General features: G+C 45.5%; 1 protein-coding gene across 5 annotated transcripts; it reads left to right on the top strand.

Annotated features, from left to right (window-relative positions):
* Positions 1 to 53: 53 nt before the first annotated feature.
* Positions 54 to 11,414, top strand: POP7 (POP7 homolog, ribonuclease P/MRP subunit). 5 transcript variants are annotated; one of them, XR_005360566.1, is made up of 3 exons: positions 54 to 337; positions 1,437 to 1,484; positions 1,876 to 2,268. XR_005360566.1 is itself a non-coding variant. In XM_038539246.1 (3 exons), the coding sequence occupies exon 3, from the start codon at positions 10,719 to 10,721 to the stop codon at positions 11,139 to 11,141; it is 423 nt and encodes a 140-aa protein (XP_038395174.1). In that variant the 5' UTR covers positions 172 to 337; positions 1,437 to 1,484; positions 10,709 to 10,718; the 3' UTR covers positions 11,142 to 11,414. The 5 variants fall into 5 exon arrangements, 4 of the variants coding, with proteins under 4 accessions (XP_038395174.1, XP_038395175.1, XP_038395173.1 ...); XM_038539246.1 differs by lacking the exon at positions 1,876 to 2,268 and adding an exon at positions 10,709 to 11,414 and having other exon boundaries at positions 172 to 337; XM_038539247.1 differs by lacking the exons at positions 1,437 to 1,484; positions 1,876 to 2,268 and adding an exon at positions 10,709 to 11,414 and having other exon boundaries at positions 172 to 337.
* The last annotated feature ends 322 nt before the right edge of the window (positions 11,415 to 11,736 follow it).

Genomic DNA, 11,736 nt, shown 5'->3' with positions numbered 1-11,736 from the left:
CGCCGCTCCCTCCGTAGCCCCGGTCCCCGGCGACCCGCACGGCCTAGCGCCCGCCCCGCCTGCCCAGTGGGGAGCCCTGGCGCCCGCCGCCCCCGAAATTACCCCCCCGGCACGTGACCCGAGGCCTGGCTCGTCACGTGACGCAGGGCCTGCAGCGGGCCGGGGTGGGGGGTGGGGTCCCCGGGGCACTCCTCGGCTGCCCCCCGGCTGCTCCCGGCACGTGACGCGCGACCGTCGCGACGGAGGCCGCCGCAGGTGGCATCGCAGGGCTCGCCTCTCCAGTCGGTTTCCTCCAGGAAGCCCACCTGGATTGAAGGAGACAGCATACGATCCAGAGGTGTGTTAATTAGAAGTCCTGGGATATATAAAATAAGTGAGGAACTAATCATTTGGAAAGTGTCCGAAGCAGCACTGGCTGATGAGACCCAGAGTTTCCATCTGGCTCCGCCACTGACTACTAGCTTCTAGACCCCGGGGGCAAAGCAGTTGATGGGGCCTCAGTTTCACTTTTAGGTCAGGTGTTACGCTGTTCTCCGCCCCACCCCCGACCTCCACCCGACTCCATTCCCCTAGTGCTGGAAGAATTAAAATAGGTGAATGTGAAAGACGGTGAAGAGAGAAATTATTATGCAAATATGAGAAGTAGATTGACACCTCCTTTGTTTAAAAAAGGGGTTTTCAAGAAAGATTTTTCCAAGTCCCTGAACTTTTTAGGGTGAAAGGTTTTTTGTTTTGTTTTGTTTTTTATCCCCTGTGTATTTTCACCTTTTTGGCGGGGTAGGGGGTGCTGGTTATTCAGAATGTATACTGTACTTTCCGGCTTCCTAAAACGGCTGTTAGCAAACACAGTGTAATCCTCAGGACGGAGAAAGGTAAAGTGGGACTTAGAACTTGAGTGTCTTGTGTTGTGCCAGAATGGAGCGCAGACCTCAGGAGCTACCAGAAGGCCCTTTGTTCCCGCACCAGTGTTCCCCAGGCTTCTCTGTCCTAGCAGTTTTAGTATCTGTTTTGTTTTGTTTTGTTTTGTTTTTCCCCAGTTCCCTTCACTTTCATGCAGTCAGGATTTCTTAGTGCTGTTGGTCTCCCCCGCTTGCTGCGAGGCTGGAAAATAGCAATTGTTTAAAGCAAGGGCTCCCGTGCAGATTTCATTCATTACTGCCTGTGGCCTTGGAAATAATCTGTTCCCTCTCTGGATTGTCTGGTAAAGCATTTAACACACTGTTTGGCACAGGGCAAGTACTCCACAAATGTTAGCTGATGGGGGGGGGGGGGCTTCTGGTTTTACAGGAGAGAAGATATAAAGTTGTGAACACTGTATAAAAATGTATCGACAGAATCCAGGCTTGGGTGAGAATTCTTCACCTAAAGCTTATAAGCTTATGACAGTTTTTTTGTTACAAACTGTTGTTGCTTTTTTTTTTTTTTAACTTTTCTAGATTGTGTCCTGGGTGATGGAAGTTCCCAGCAGCCAAATCTCTGAATGAGTAAGGTCTTAGCATGTCTCGATTGTTAATTTAGCAAATATGAGATCGCACATTTTTGGTATAGGGGAAAGGGGGGGAGGGATGTCTGTGGAATGCCATCTGTAGGGAATGGTGGGGCCCTGTGCTAAGCTGGAAGGAAGACACTTGGGTAGGTTTAGGAAGAGTGGGGGTCAGCTATACAATAGTCACATTCCTGGCTAATGGGAAAAGAGCACCTGGATCCCTAGTTGGGTGAGAAGGGAAGCGAAACTTCAGCTGAGGGCTTTGAATGCCAACATGAAAATGTGTTTGATCTGAGAGTAGCACCCACTAGATGCTGCCTGGCAAGGAGCACGTGCTGGACTCCAGGGTACAGGGTTGGAGCGATCACCAAGGGTTCCTTGTGTTCCAGCTTGTGACCCTGGCCCAGTAATCTCCTCCAACTGTAGAGCTGGGGAAAATGTTGCTGCTGCTCCTGTTGCTGAAGACACTGTGGAATTTGAATCTGTGAAGTGTACCTCTTTGAGAAAGAATATTGAAATCAGAACCGTGCATCTCCCATATGGAATGAAAAAGAGAATTACGAAAAAAAGACTCAGACCTAAAATATTTTTGTTTATTCCGGTGCTATGCTATTAAATGTCTTGGTCTGTGTTTTAAATTGTTGGGCTTTTTGGGGCTGGATGGCTCAGTGGTTGAGCGTCTGCCTTTGGCTCAGGTCATGATCCTGGGGTTCTGGGATGAAGTCCCCCATCAGGCTCTCTGCAGGGAGCCTGCTTCTAACCTCTGCCTATGTCTCTTCCTCTTTCTGTGTCTCTTATGAATAAATAAATAAAATCTTAAAAAAAAAAAAAGGTGGTCTTTTGGGCACCTGGGTGGCTCAGTGGCTGTCTGCCTTTGACTTAGGTCATGATCCCAGGGTCATGAGATACAGTCCCACATCAGGTTCCCTGCAGGAAACCTGTTTCTCCCTCTGCCTAAGTCTGACTCTCCTTCTTTGTCTCTCATCAATAAATAAATAAATAATATCTTTTAAAAAATAAAAATAAATTGGCGGGTTTTTGAACTGAAGAGAAAGATTTGGTTAGGTGATTAATCAAGATGAAAGGGAGGTCTGAAGTCTAAACAGCCAAGCACTGCCTTTTTTCCTAATGGCAGATTCCTCTGTAGTGTTTGCCTAAAACAAAATGCAAAAAGATAAGTACCATCTTATTGTCAAATCAGTTTATTACAGTGCCTGGCTTCACTCACCTAAATCACAAACCGTTCTACATTATCTGGATGTCAACATTTAGAAAACATTTTTCAGATCTCATGAAAAGACACACTTCTTGAGTAATAGAGTGATAGTTCGTTTTTGGGTTTTTTTAAATAGTTCGTTTAACAATTCTTTTTTTAGGGACACCTGGGTGGCTCAGTGGTTGAGTTGTCTGCCTTTGGCTCAGATCATGAATCTGGGGTCCTGGGATCTAGTCCCACATCAGGCTCCCCTCAGGGAGCCTGCTTCTCTCTCATGAATAAGTAAAATCTTAAAAAATAATAATTAAAAATAATAATTAAAAAAATAATAATCAAAAAATTTTAAATATTTATTTGAGACAGAGAACACGAGAGGGGGGAGGAGGGGCAGAGGGAGAGGAAGAGGGAGAAGCAGACTCCTCACTCAACAGCGAACCCTGAGGCTGGCTCCCAGGACCCCCGTATCATGACCTGAGCCGAAGGCAGACGGCTTAACCAACTGAGCCACCCAGGCATCCCTGGAGAGACAGTTCATAAACTGTTTATTCTTAATTATCACACAAAATGGGCCTCAAAATGAATTTATTGCATTCAAAATTACTTTCTGCCACCAGCTCAGTTTTCCTGTCTACCAAATATAACAGCTTGTCAGGTTATCAGTGACCAGCACGTTCCTGAATCCAGTGATCCATTATCTTATGTGGCCTATCAGCTGCATATGACACAGCTGGTCACTCCCTCCTCCAGGAAATGCTTTCTTCACCTAGTTTCCAGGACACCATACTCGCTGGGTTTTCCTCTTACCTCACCAGCTACTCCTGAGTCTTTTGCAGGTTCCTCCTTTCTTCCTGCACTCACAGGGCTTGGGCTTTCCAGACCTCTCTTTGTAACAGGAGGGACTGCACAGTCTATGAGCCCTACTGCTAAACATTCCTAGCTCAGGTTAGCCACTGCTTCCTTTGGAAAACCTTAGATCTCCCCAAGGTCATATTGGCTATTCCTCCATGGGACTCCACCAAATCCTGTACATGCTCCCCATTTTGCTCATCTCATTTGCCTTCCACACAAAACTGTGAGCTGTTTAGCATGATATTCTGTGATGTAACTAGTATTCCAACAGCCTACCAAGTCTTCTTGATCCGCCTTTTATTGCTGAGAACTTTTCCGTGATATGGATGTGCCATTATGTTTAACTATTCACCCACTGAAAGACACCTGGGGTGTTTCCACTTTGGAGCTAGTACAAATGAAACTGCTGTAGGAAAAAACAAACAACAAAAAAAACTGCTGTAGACAGTTGTGAATGGGTTTTAAAATACCTTTGAGTGCTCTTGCTGGGTCATAGGCTGACTGTATGTGTGCTTAATTTAATTTAAATTTTTTAAAGATTTTATTTATTTACTCATGAGAGACACACAGAGAGAGAGAGAGAGAGGCAGAGACACAGGCAGAGGGAGAAGCAGGCTCCACACAGGGAGCCTGATGTGGGACTCGATCCCCTGTCTCCAGGATCACGCCCTGGGCTGAAGGCGGCGCTAAACCGCTGAGCCACCAGGGCTGCCCTGTGTGGTTAATTTTGGAAGAAATTGCCAAACTATTTTCCAGAGTGGCTAGACCATTTAACATTCCCACAAGTAGTGTGTGATACATCAGTTTCCCTGCATTCTCATCAATACTTGGTAGTGTCAAGACTTTTTCTTGCAGACATTCTAATAGGCGTGTAATGGTACCTGACCATAGTTTTAATTTGGGTTTCCTTAATAACAACATTGAATATCTCATATGCCGTCCTTATACTCTCTTTGCCAAAGTCTTTGTTCAAGACTTTTGCCCATTTTCTAATCAGGTTATTTTTTTTAACTCGAGTTTAGAGAGTTCTATTCTGGATACAAGTCTTTTGTCTGGTAAGTAATTTGCAAATATTTTTTCCCAGTCTATGGCTTCCCTTTTCATTATATGAATGTACTCTTTTGCAGAGTGAAAGTTTATTTCCCCCTTTTTGCCACATTATGAGATATAATTGATAAAATATCATTTTTTTCTTTTTTAAAAAAGATTTTATCTATTTTTTAATGTCTATTTATTCATAAGAGACAGAGAGAAGCAGAGACATAGGCAGAGGGAGAAGCTGGCTCCCTGCGGGGAGCCCGATGCAGGACTCATCCCAGGACCCAGGATCAGAAGCTGAGCCTGACAGTGAGCCAAGGGCAGACACTCAATGACTGAGCCACCCAGGTGCCCCTCAAATTTTTTCTTTAATAGTTTGTGCTTTTGGAGTTATGTCTAAGAATTCTTCACCTGACCCTATGTTCATGTTCATGAAGATTTTTTTCCCTTAATTTTCATCTAAAAGTTTTATGATTCTACATTTTTATTTAGACCTACCATCCATTTTGTGTTAAGTTTTTGTATAGGGCTAAGGTTCGATTCTTGTATTTATCCAGTAGTCTCAGAACCACTTGCTGAAAAGACTTACTCTTTCCCTCTTTCAACTGCTTTTGCACCTTTGTCTGGCTGTATTTGTGCAAATCTATTTTGGGTTCTCTATTCCATCTTATTGATTTGTGTGTTTATCCTTTGGCAGATACCACACTGTCTGGATATTGTGTTTATGTAGTAGTAAGTCTTAAAGTCAGGTAGCACAGTTCCAACTTTTTCAAAATTTCCCTTGCCCTAAAAAAAAAAAAAAAAAAAAAAAAAATATTTCCCTTGCCCTTCCATATCAACTTTACAATAAAGTTGTCTATACCTACAGAAATTCTTGCTGGGATTTTCATAGGAATTGCCTTAAACCCAGAGTCCAGTTCGGAGACAATTGGTATCTTTACTATGTTCAGTCTTCAATACATGGACCTCTCTTCTTTAATTTAGATTTTAGAGTTCTTCATCAAGATTTTGTAGGTTTTTTTGTTTTGTTTTGTTTAGGATTTTATTTATTTATTCATGAGGGACACAGAGAGAGGCAGAGACCTAGGCAGAGGGAGAAGCAGGCTCCCTGCGGGAAGCCTGATGCAAGACTGATCCCAGGAACCCGGGATCATGACCTGAGCCAAAGGCAGATGCTCAACCACTGAGCCACCCAGGTGCCCCAGGATTTTGTAGGTTTTTTTTTTTTTTTAATATTATTTATTTATCCATGAGAGACACGGAGAGAGGCAGAGACACAGGCAGAGGGAGAAGCAGGCTCCATGCAGGGACTCGATCCTGGGACTCCAGGATCACACCTGGGCTGAAGGCAGGCGCTAAACCACTGAGCCACCCAGGAATCCCTGGATTTTGTAGTTTTCAACGTATAGATTCTATACGTGTTTTGTCAGACTTAGACTTAATACTTCTCCCTCCTCCCCTCCTCCCTCCCATTCCCCCCCCCATTATAAATGGCATTGTATTTTAAATTTCAGTTTCCAATTGTTGTCAGTATCTATACACGGTTGATTTTTGTATGTTAATCTTGTATCTTGCTAAACCTGCTAAATTCATTTATTAATTGTATGAGTTCTTTGTAGATTCCTCAAAACTTATTATGTATACAGTCATGCCATCAGCAAATAGAGAATGTTTTTATTTCTTCCTTTCCAATCTTTTCTTTGCCTTATTGTATTGGCTAGAACTTTACCAATTGGAGTGGTGATAGATGACATCCTTGCCTTATTACCTGATTTGAAGAAAAAGGTTTCTAGTCTTACAGCATTAAGTATGATTGTAGCTGTAGGGTTTCTGTTAAAGATGCTCTTTAACAGGTTGAGGAAGTTCCTTCTACTCTTTGCTGAAAGTCTTTCTCATAAATGGATACTAAATGTTAAATGTTTTTTTTTTTCTGCATTGATTGGTATCATATACATTGTCTTGCTTAGCTTGTTCATATGATAAATGAAAGTGTTTTTCATATATTGAACCAGCCCGAATCTTTTTTGTTTTTTTAAATTTTATTTATTCATGAGCGACACAGAGAGAGGCAGAGACATAGGCAGAGGGAGGAGCAGGTCCCATGCAGGGAGCCCCATGTGGAACTCGAACCCAGGACCTCAGGATCATGCCCTGAGCCAAAGGCAGATGCTCAACTGCTGAGCCACCCAGGCATCCTAGCCTGGATCTTTGGAGTAAACTCTACTTGGTCATTGTTAATAATTCTTTTTAAATAGTGCTGGATTCAGTTTGCTAGAATCTTATAGAGGATTTTTGCATCTTTGTTCATGAGAAATATTGTTCTGTAGTTTTCTTTTATATAACCTTTGTCTGGTTTTGGTCTTATAAAATCATTTAGAAAATGTTCCTTCCTCTTCTATAGAGAAGAGATTGTGTAGAATTTGTGTGGAGTTTTTTTTTTTTTTTCTTATAATTCACCAGTGAAATCATGTGAACCTAGATATTTTTCTAAAGATTTTTAAGAACTAGGACTGTAATTACTTTAATAGTTACAGGACTATTCAGATGATCTATTTCATCTCAGGTAAGTTCTTTTTTTTTTTTTTTTCAGGTAAGTTCTGTAGGTTGTGGTTATCTAGGAAATCGGTCCATTTCATCTAGGTTGCTAAATTTGTGTATATAGAATTTGTACAGGCATATTTTTATTGCACTTTATAGATACTGCATTTTTCACAAATTGGAGGTTTGTGGCAACCCTGTCTGTTAACACCACTTTTCCAACAGCATTTGCTTCTATGTCTGTGTGTCATTTTGGTTAATTCTCTTGAAATTTCAAACTTCTTGTATTTGTTATGGTGTTCAGTGATTACAACTCACTGAAAGCTCAGACGATGGTTAGCATTTTTCAGCAATTAAGTATTTTTAGATTAAGATATATACTCTCTTTAGATATAATCCCATTGCAAACTTAAAAGACTACAGTGCTGTGTAAACATAAATTTTATATATACAGAGAAACCAGAAATATTTGACTCACTTTATTGTTTTTTTAAAGATTTTATGTTTTTATTCATGAGAGACAGAGAGAGAGAGAGAGAGGCCCAGACACAGACAGAGGGAGAAAGAGGCTCCACGCAGGAAGCCTGACATGGGACTCAATTCCGGGACCCCAGGATCACACCCTGGACTGAAGGCGCCGCTAAACCACTGAGCCACCTGGGATGCCCCTATTGTTGTTGTTGTTTTTTTTTTTAAGATTTTATTTATTTATTCATGAGAGATACAGAGAGGCAGAGACATAGGCAGAGGGAGAAGCAGGCTTCATGCAGGAAGCCTGATGTGGGACTCGATCCTCAGACTCCAGGATCATGACTTGAGCCAAAGGCAGACACTCAACCACTCAGCCACCCAGGCATCTCTGACTCACTTTATTGTAATATTCACTTTATTGCAGTCATCTGGAACTCAACCCACAAAATCTCCAAGCCATGCCTGTATTATTCTCTAAGTATCCTTTGCATAGGAGGATCTTTAGTGCTATCCCCACTTTTGGTTCTGGTAATCATAATTTGAGTCTTTTTTTTTTTTTTTTTTTAAGATTGTATTTGTTCATGAGAGACACAGAGAGAGGCAGAGACATAGAGGGAGAAGCAGGCTCCCTGTGGGGAGCCCGATGAGGGATGATCCTAGACTCCGGGATTGCTACCTGAGCCAAAGGCAGACTCCGGATCAGAGGATAGAGTATACGGCTCAACCACTGAGCCAGCTAGGTGCCCCGAGTCTTCCTTTTTTTTAAGATTTTATTTTTAAGTAATCTCTACACCCAACGTGGGGCTTGAACTTACAACCCCCACAATTAAGAGCTGCATGCTCTACTGACTGAGCCAGCCAGACACTGCATGTTTTCCTTCTCTTGTTCTTGCTTTGCAGTCTTGTTAGATACATACCAACTTTACTGATCTTTTCAAACAACCAGCTTTTATATTGAGTTTCTCTATTGTTTTTGTGTTTGGTTTTATTGATTTTTGTTCTTTATTATTCCCTCACTTCTCTTCCCCTTGACTTTATTTGGCTCTTCATTTTCTAGTTCCTTGAGGTGGAAGCTTAGATTATGTTTCTATTAAAACTTTCAGGGGCACCTGGTTGGCTCAGCCAGTTAAGAGTCTGGGTGGCTCAGCGGTTTAATGCCTGCCTTTGGCCCAGAGAGTGATCCTGGAGTCCCAGGATCGAGTCCCACATCGGGCTTCCTGCATGGAGCCTGCTTCTCCCTCTGCCTAGGTCTCTGCCTCTCTACCTCTCTGTGTCTCTCATGAATAAATAAATAAAAATCTTAAAAAAAAAAAAAAAGAAGTCTACCTTTGGCTCAGGTCATGCTCTCAGGATCCTGGGATTGCCCCCACTTCCTGCTCCCTACTCTGCCAGGGCCTTCTCCCTCTCCCTGCCGCTCCTCCTGCTTGTGCTCTCTCATTCTGTCAAATAAACACTGTAAAGAAAAACAAATTTAAAAACTATCGTTCAGTGTCCCCAGAATACTCACTGGTTCTCTGAAAAACTGTTTATCCATCAACTCAACTTAAATGTCACTTTTGAGGCAAAATAGGGTTGTAGCCAGCCTTTCCTCCTCACCCCCACATAAACCCCCAAACTTGGTATTAATGAAATAATCTGAAACTAAAAGGACAACAACAGGATTTAAATGGTGCTGATAGAGAAGTTCTCAGGAACCTGATCCCCCCTCCAACCTCCAAACAGGGTCATAACAATGCCAATTCACATGTGTAGGCTTACAGTTTACAAAATTATATTGCGTTTCACAGTTGCAAAACAGGAATTATCATCCCCATCTGACTGTTGGGGCAACTCAAGCAGAGTAGTCCTAGGTTCCCGATACAGGTCTAACTCATTTTTGAAGGGAAGTCTCCAAAAGCTGCACCAAGCTGGTCACAAGAAACCCCTCCCTATTGGCCGAGGAGCCACGAACCCCCCCAGGCACCGCCCCATCCTGCCCGCCAGGGGGCGCACATCCTCGCTGGCGGGGAGAGGGACAGAGGCCGATGAACTCCTTGGTAGGTAGAGGCTGAAGCGTGAGGGTGGATCAGCGTGCTCTGAGGGAACCCTGAAGGCTGGGCCTATGGCTTAAAGTATGGGTCCCCAAGAGCTGACCTTGCAAGGGATGGGGAGAGGGCGGGTCCCTGTGACCTACAGGGGAGTCCCAAGGCGGCGTCTTTTGCCGAGGGCGCGGCCGCACCGCTCAATTCCCCCCTCAATCTCTGGGCAGCGGGGGCCCAGGGCGGGAGATCGGCTCTGCCACGCCTCCTCTGACGAGAGGAATTGCGATGGACGCGGGAGTCCACACTTGCCTTCAGGTCCCTTCACCTTCTCTTGAACGCTCAGCCCTCCCCGCCATCTTTGTAAGCCCCTACCCCAAGTCCTCCACGCCCCTACAATAGTCTCTCTTCCTTCCTCCCTTTCAGGACCCCTCCCGTGAGCCAGTAACTTGGACTGGCCTAGAGAAGCTGGCCCTCCCCAGTTTTTTTTTTTCTCCTCCCCAGTTTTGACTTAGTAGTTGCCTCCTGCCTCCGCGCCCCGCTTGCGTGGCGTACACGTGGTAAAGGAGGTCTTCCGGCGCTCTCGCGTTACTTAAACACATTCCCGCGGTCGCGCGCGCCCAGAGGGGCGGGGAGAACAGAGGCCGGGAAGGCGATTCGTAGGTCGCGGGGGACGGGCGCGCGTGCGCAGTGCGCAGCGCTTGCAGGAGCTTGGAGCCGTCAGGGCGCCCGCGGTCTCGCGATCCCGTAGCGCGGCCGCTTTCCTTCTCTTTCTGGGACCTGAGCGTCCGGGGCTGCGCGGTCAGTCCGGGCGGGTGGGAACAGCTCTTGAGTAGCTCGGCCGGGACCGGGCCGCGTGCTCGGGAAGAGGGGCGGTGGACGGGCCCGGGGTTGGGGGCGGTGTCCTGAATGAATAGGAACCGGGGTGAGGGAGGTTCGGGAGATTGGGGTGAGTGGGAGGGGACTGAGGCTGGAAGGGAAGAGGCGAGTTGAGTGCGCCCCCTCGTGTCTGCACCTTTTGTCCTGGAAATGGGGTAGGAAAGGCAGCGACGTGGCTGGTCACCTCTCTCTGATCTCCCTTCCCCGCGTCAGGGCACACAGCATGGCTGAAAACCGAGAGCCCCGCGGGGCGGTCGAGGCTGAGCTGGACCCGGTGGAGTATACCCTTCGGAAGCGGCTTCCCCACCGCCTGCCCCGGAGGCCCAATGACATTTATGTCAACATGAAGACTGACTTTAAGGCCCAGCTGGCCCGCTGCCAGAAGCTTCTGGACGGAGGGGCTCGGGGTCAGAACTCATGCAGTGAGATCTACATTCATGGCTTGGGCCTGGCCATCAACCGTGCCATCAACATTGCCCTACAGCTTCAAGCGGGCAGCTTCGGGTCCTTGCAGGTGGCTGCCAATACCTCCACCGTGGAGCTCGTCGATGAGCTGGAACCAGAGACTGACACACGAGAGCCGCTGACCCGCATCCGCAACAACTCGGCCATCCACATCCGTGTCTTCAGGGTTACCCCCAAGTAATCGAAATGAGGGTGGGCACCTTATCCACCCACCCCCACATAGGTAGGCTCAGATATTGGCTCTTCTTGTACTGAATACAGTCATGGACCTCCTACCAGAGCCACGTAAGAAAAACCCTATTACCTTACAGCCCAGAGGACTCTGAATGGAGAAGAAGAGTATTGTCTCTTGTTGGGCCCAAGCAGTGGGTCTTCCTGAGTCTATGATCTGTAACCATTGTCAGAGACAATAAAAACTATCCAGCTGTGTTAGTATGCAGCCACCCCACTGCCACTGTCTCTCTCCTGTGTAAATTCCGTATGACATGGAAAGGGAGAATAGGACACTTTACAAGTATTTACATACAGGAGGGAACCCCTAGTGTATCCTGCCTTTGCAGAGAGTATAGATAGTACTACAGCTACAGACAGTGTAACAAAACAAACTTTAGTACAAGCAAAAGCCTGAGAATTCCAGTGTTTGCTTTAAACTTTTTTGTACTCTCAGTGGAAGGCTGAGTGGATAAGGTGTACACTCTTGCCTGCTAACGTAAAGCTGGGATGGCTGTACACTCAGGAAGCATCAGGCTTTCTGGTGGCGGTTCCCAGGACAAGAA

This window comes from Canis lupus, chromosome 6 (assembly GCF_011100685.1).
Source record: "Canis lupus familiaris isolate Mischka breed German Shepherd chromosome 6, alternate assembly UU_Cfam_GSD_1.0, whole genome shotgun sequence".
NCBI classification, from domain to species: Eukaryota; Metazoa; Chordata; class Mammalia; order Carnivora; family Canidae; genus Canis; species Canis lupus.
Note: the sequence above shows the minus strand (reverse complement) of the source record. Positions and strands in the feature narration are given on the sequence as shown.

Excerpts from the sequence above, each read along its gene's own strand:
- POP7 (XM_038539247.1), top strand. The coding sequence starts at position 10,719 with ATGGCTGAAAACCGAGAGCCCCGCGGGGCGGTCGAGGCTGAGCTGGAC.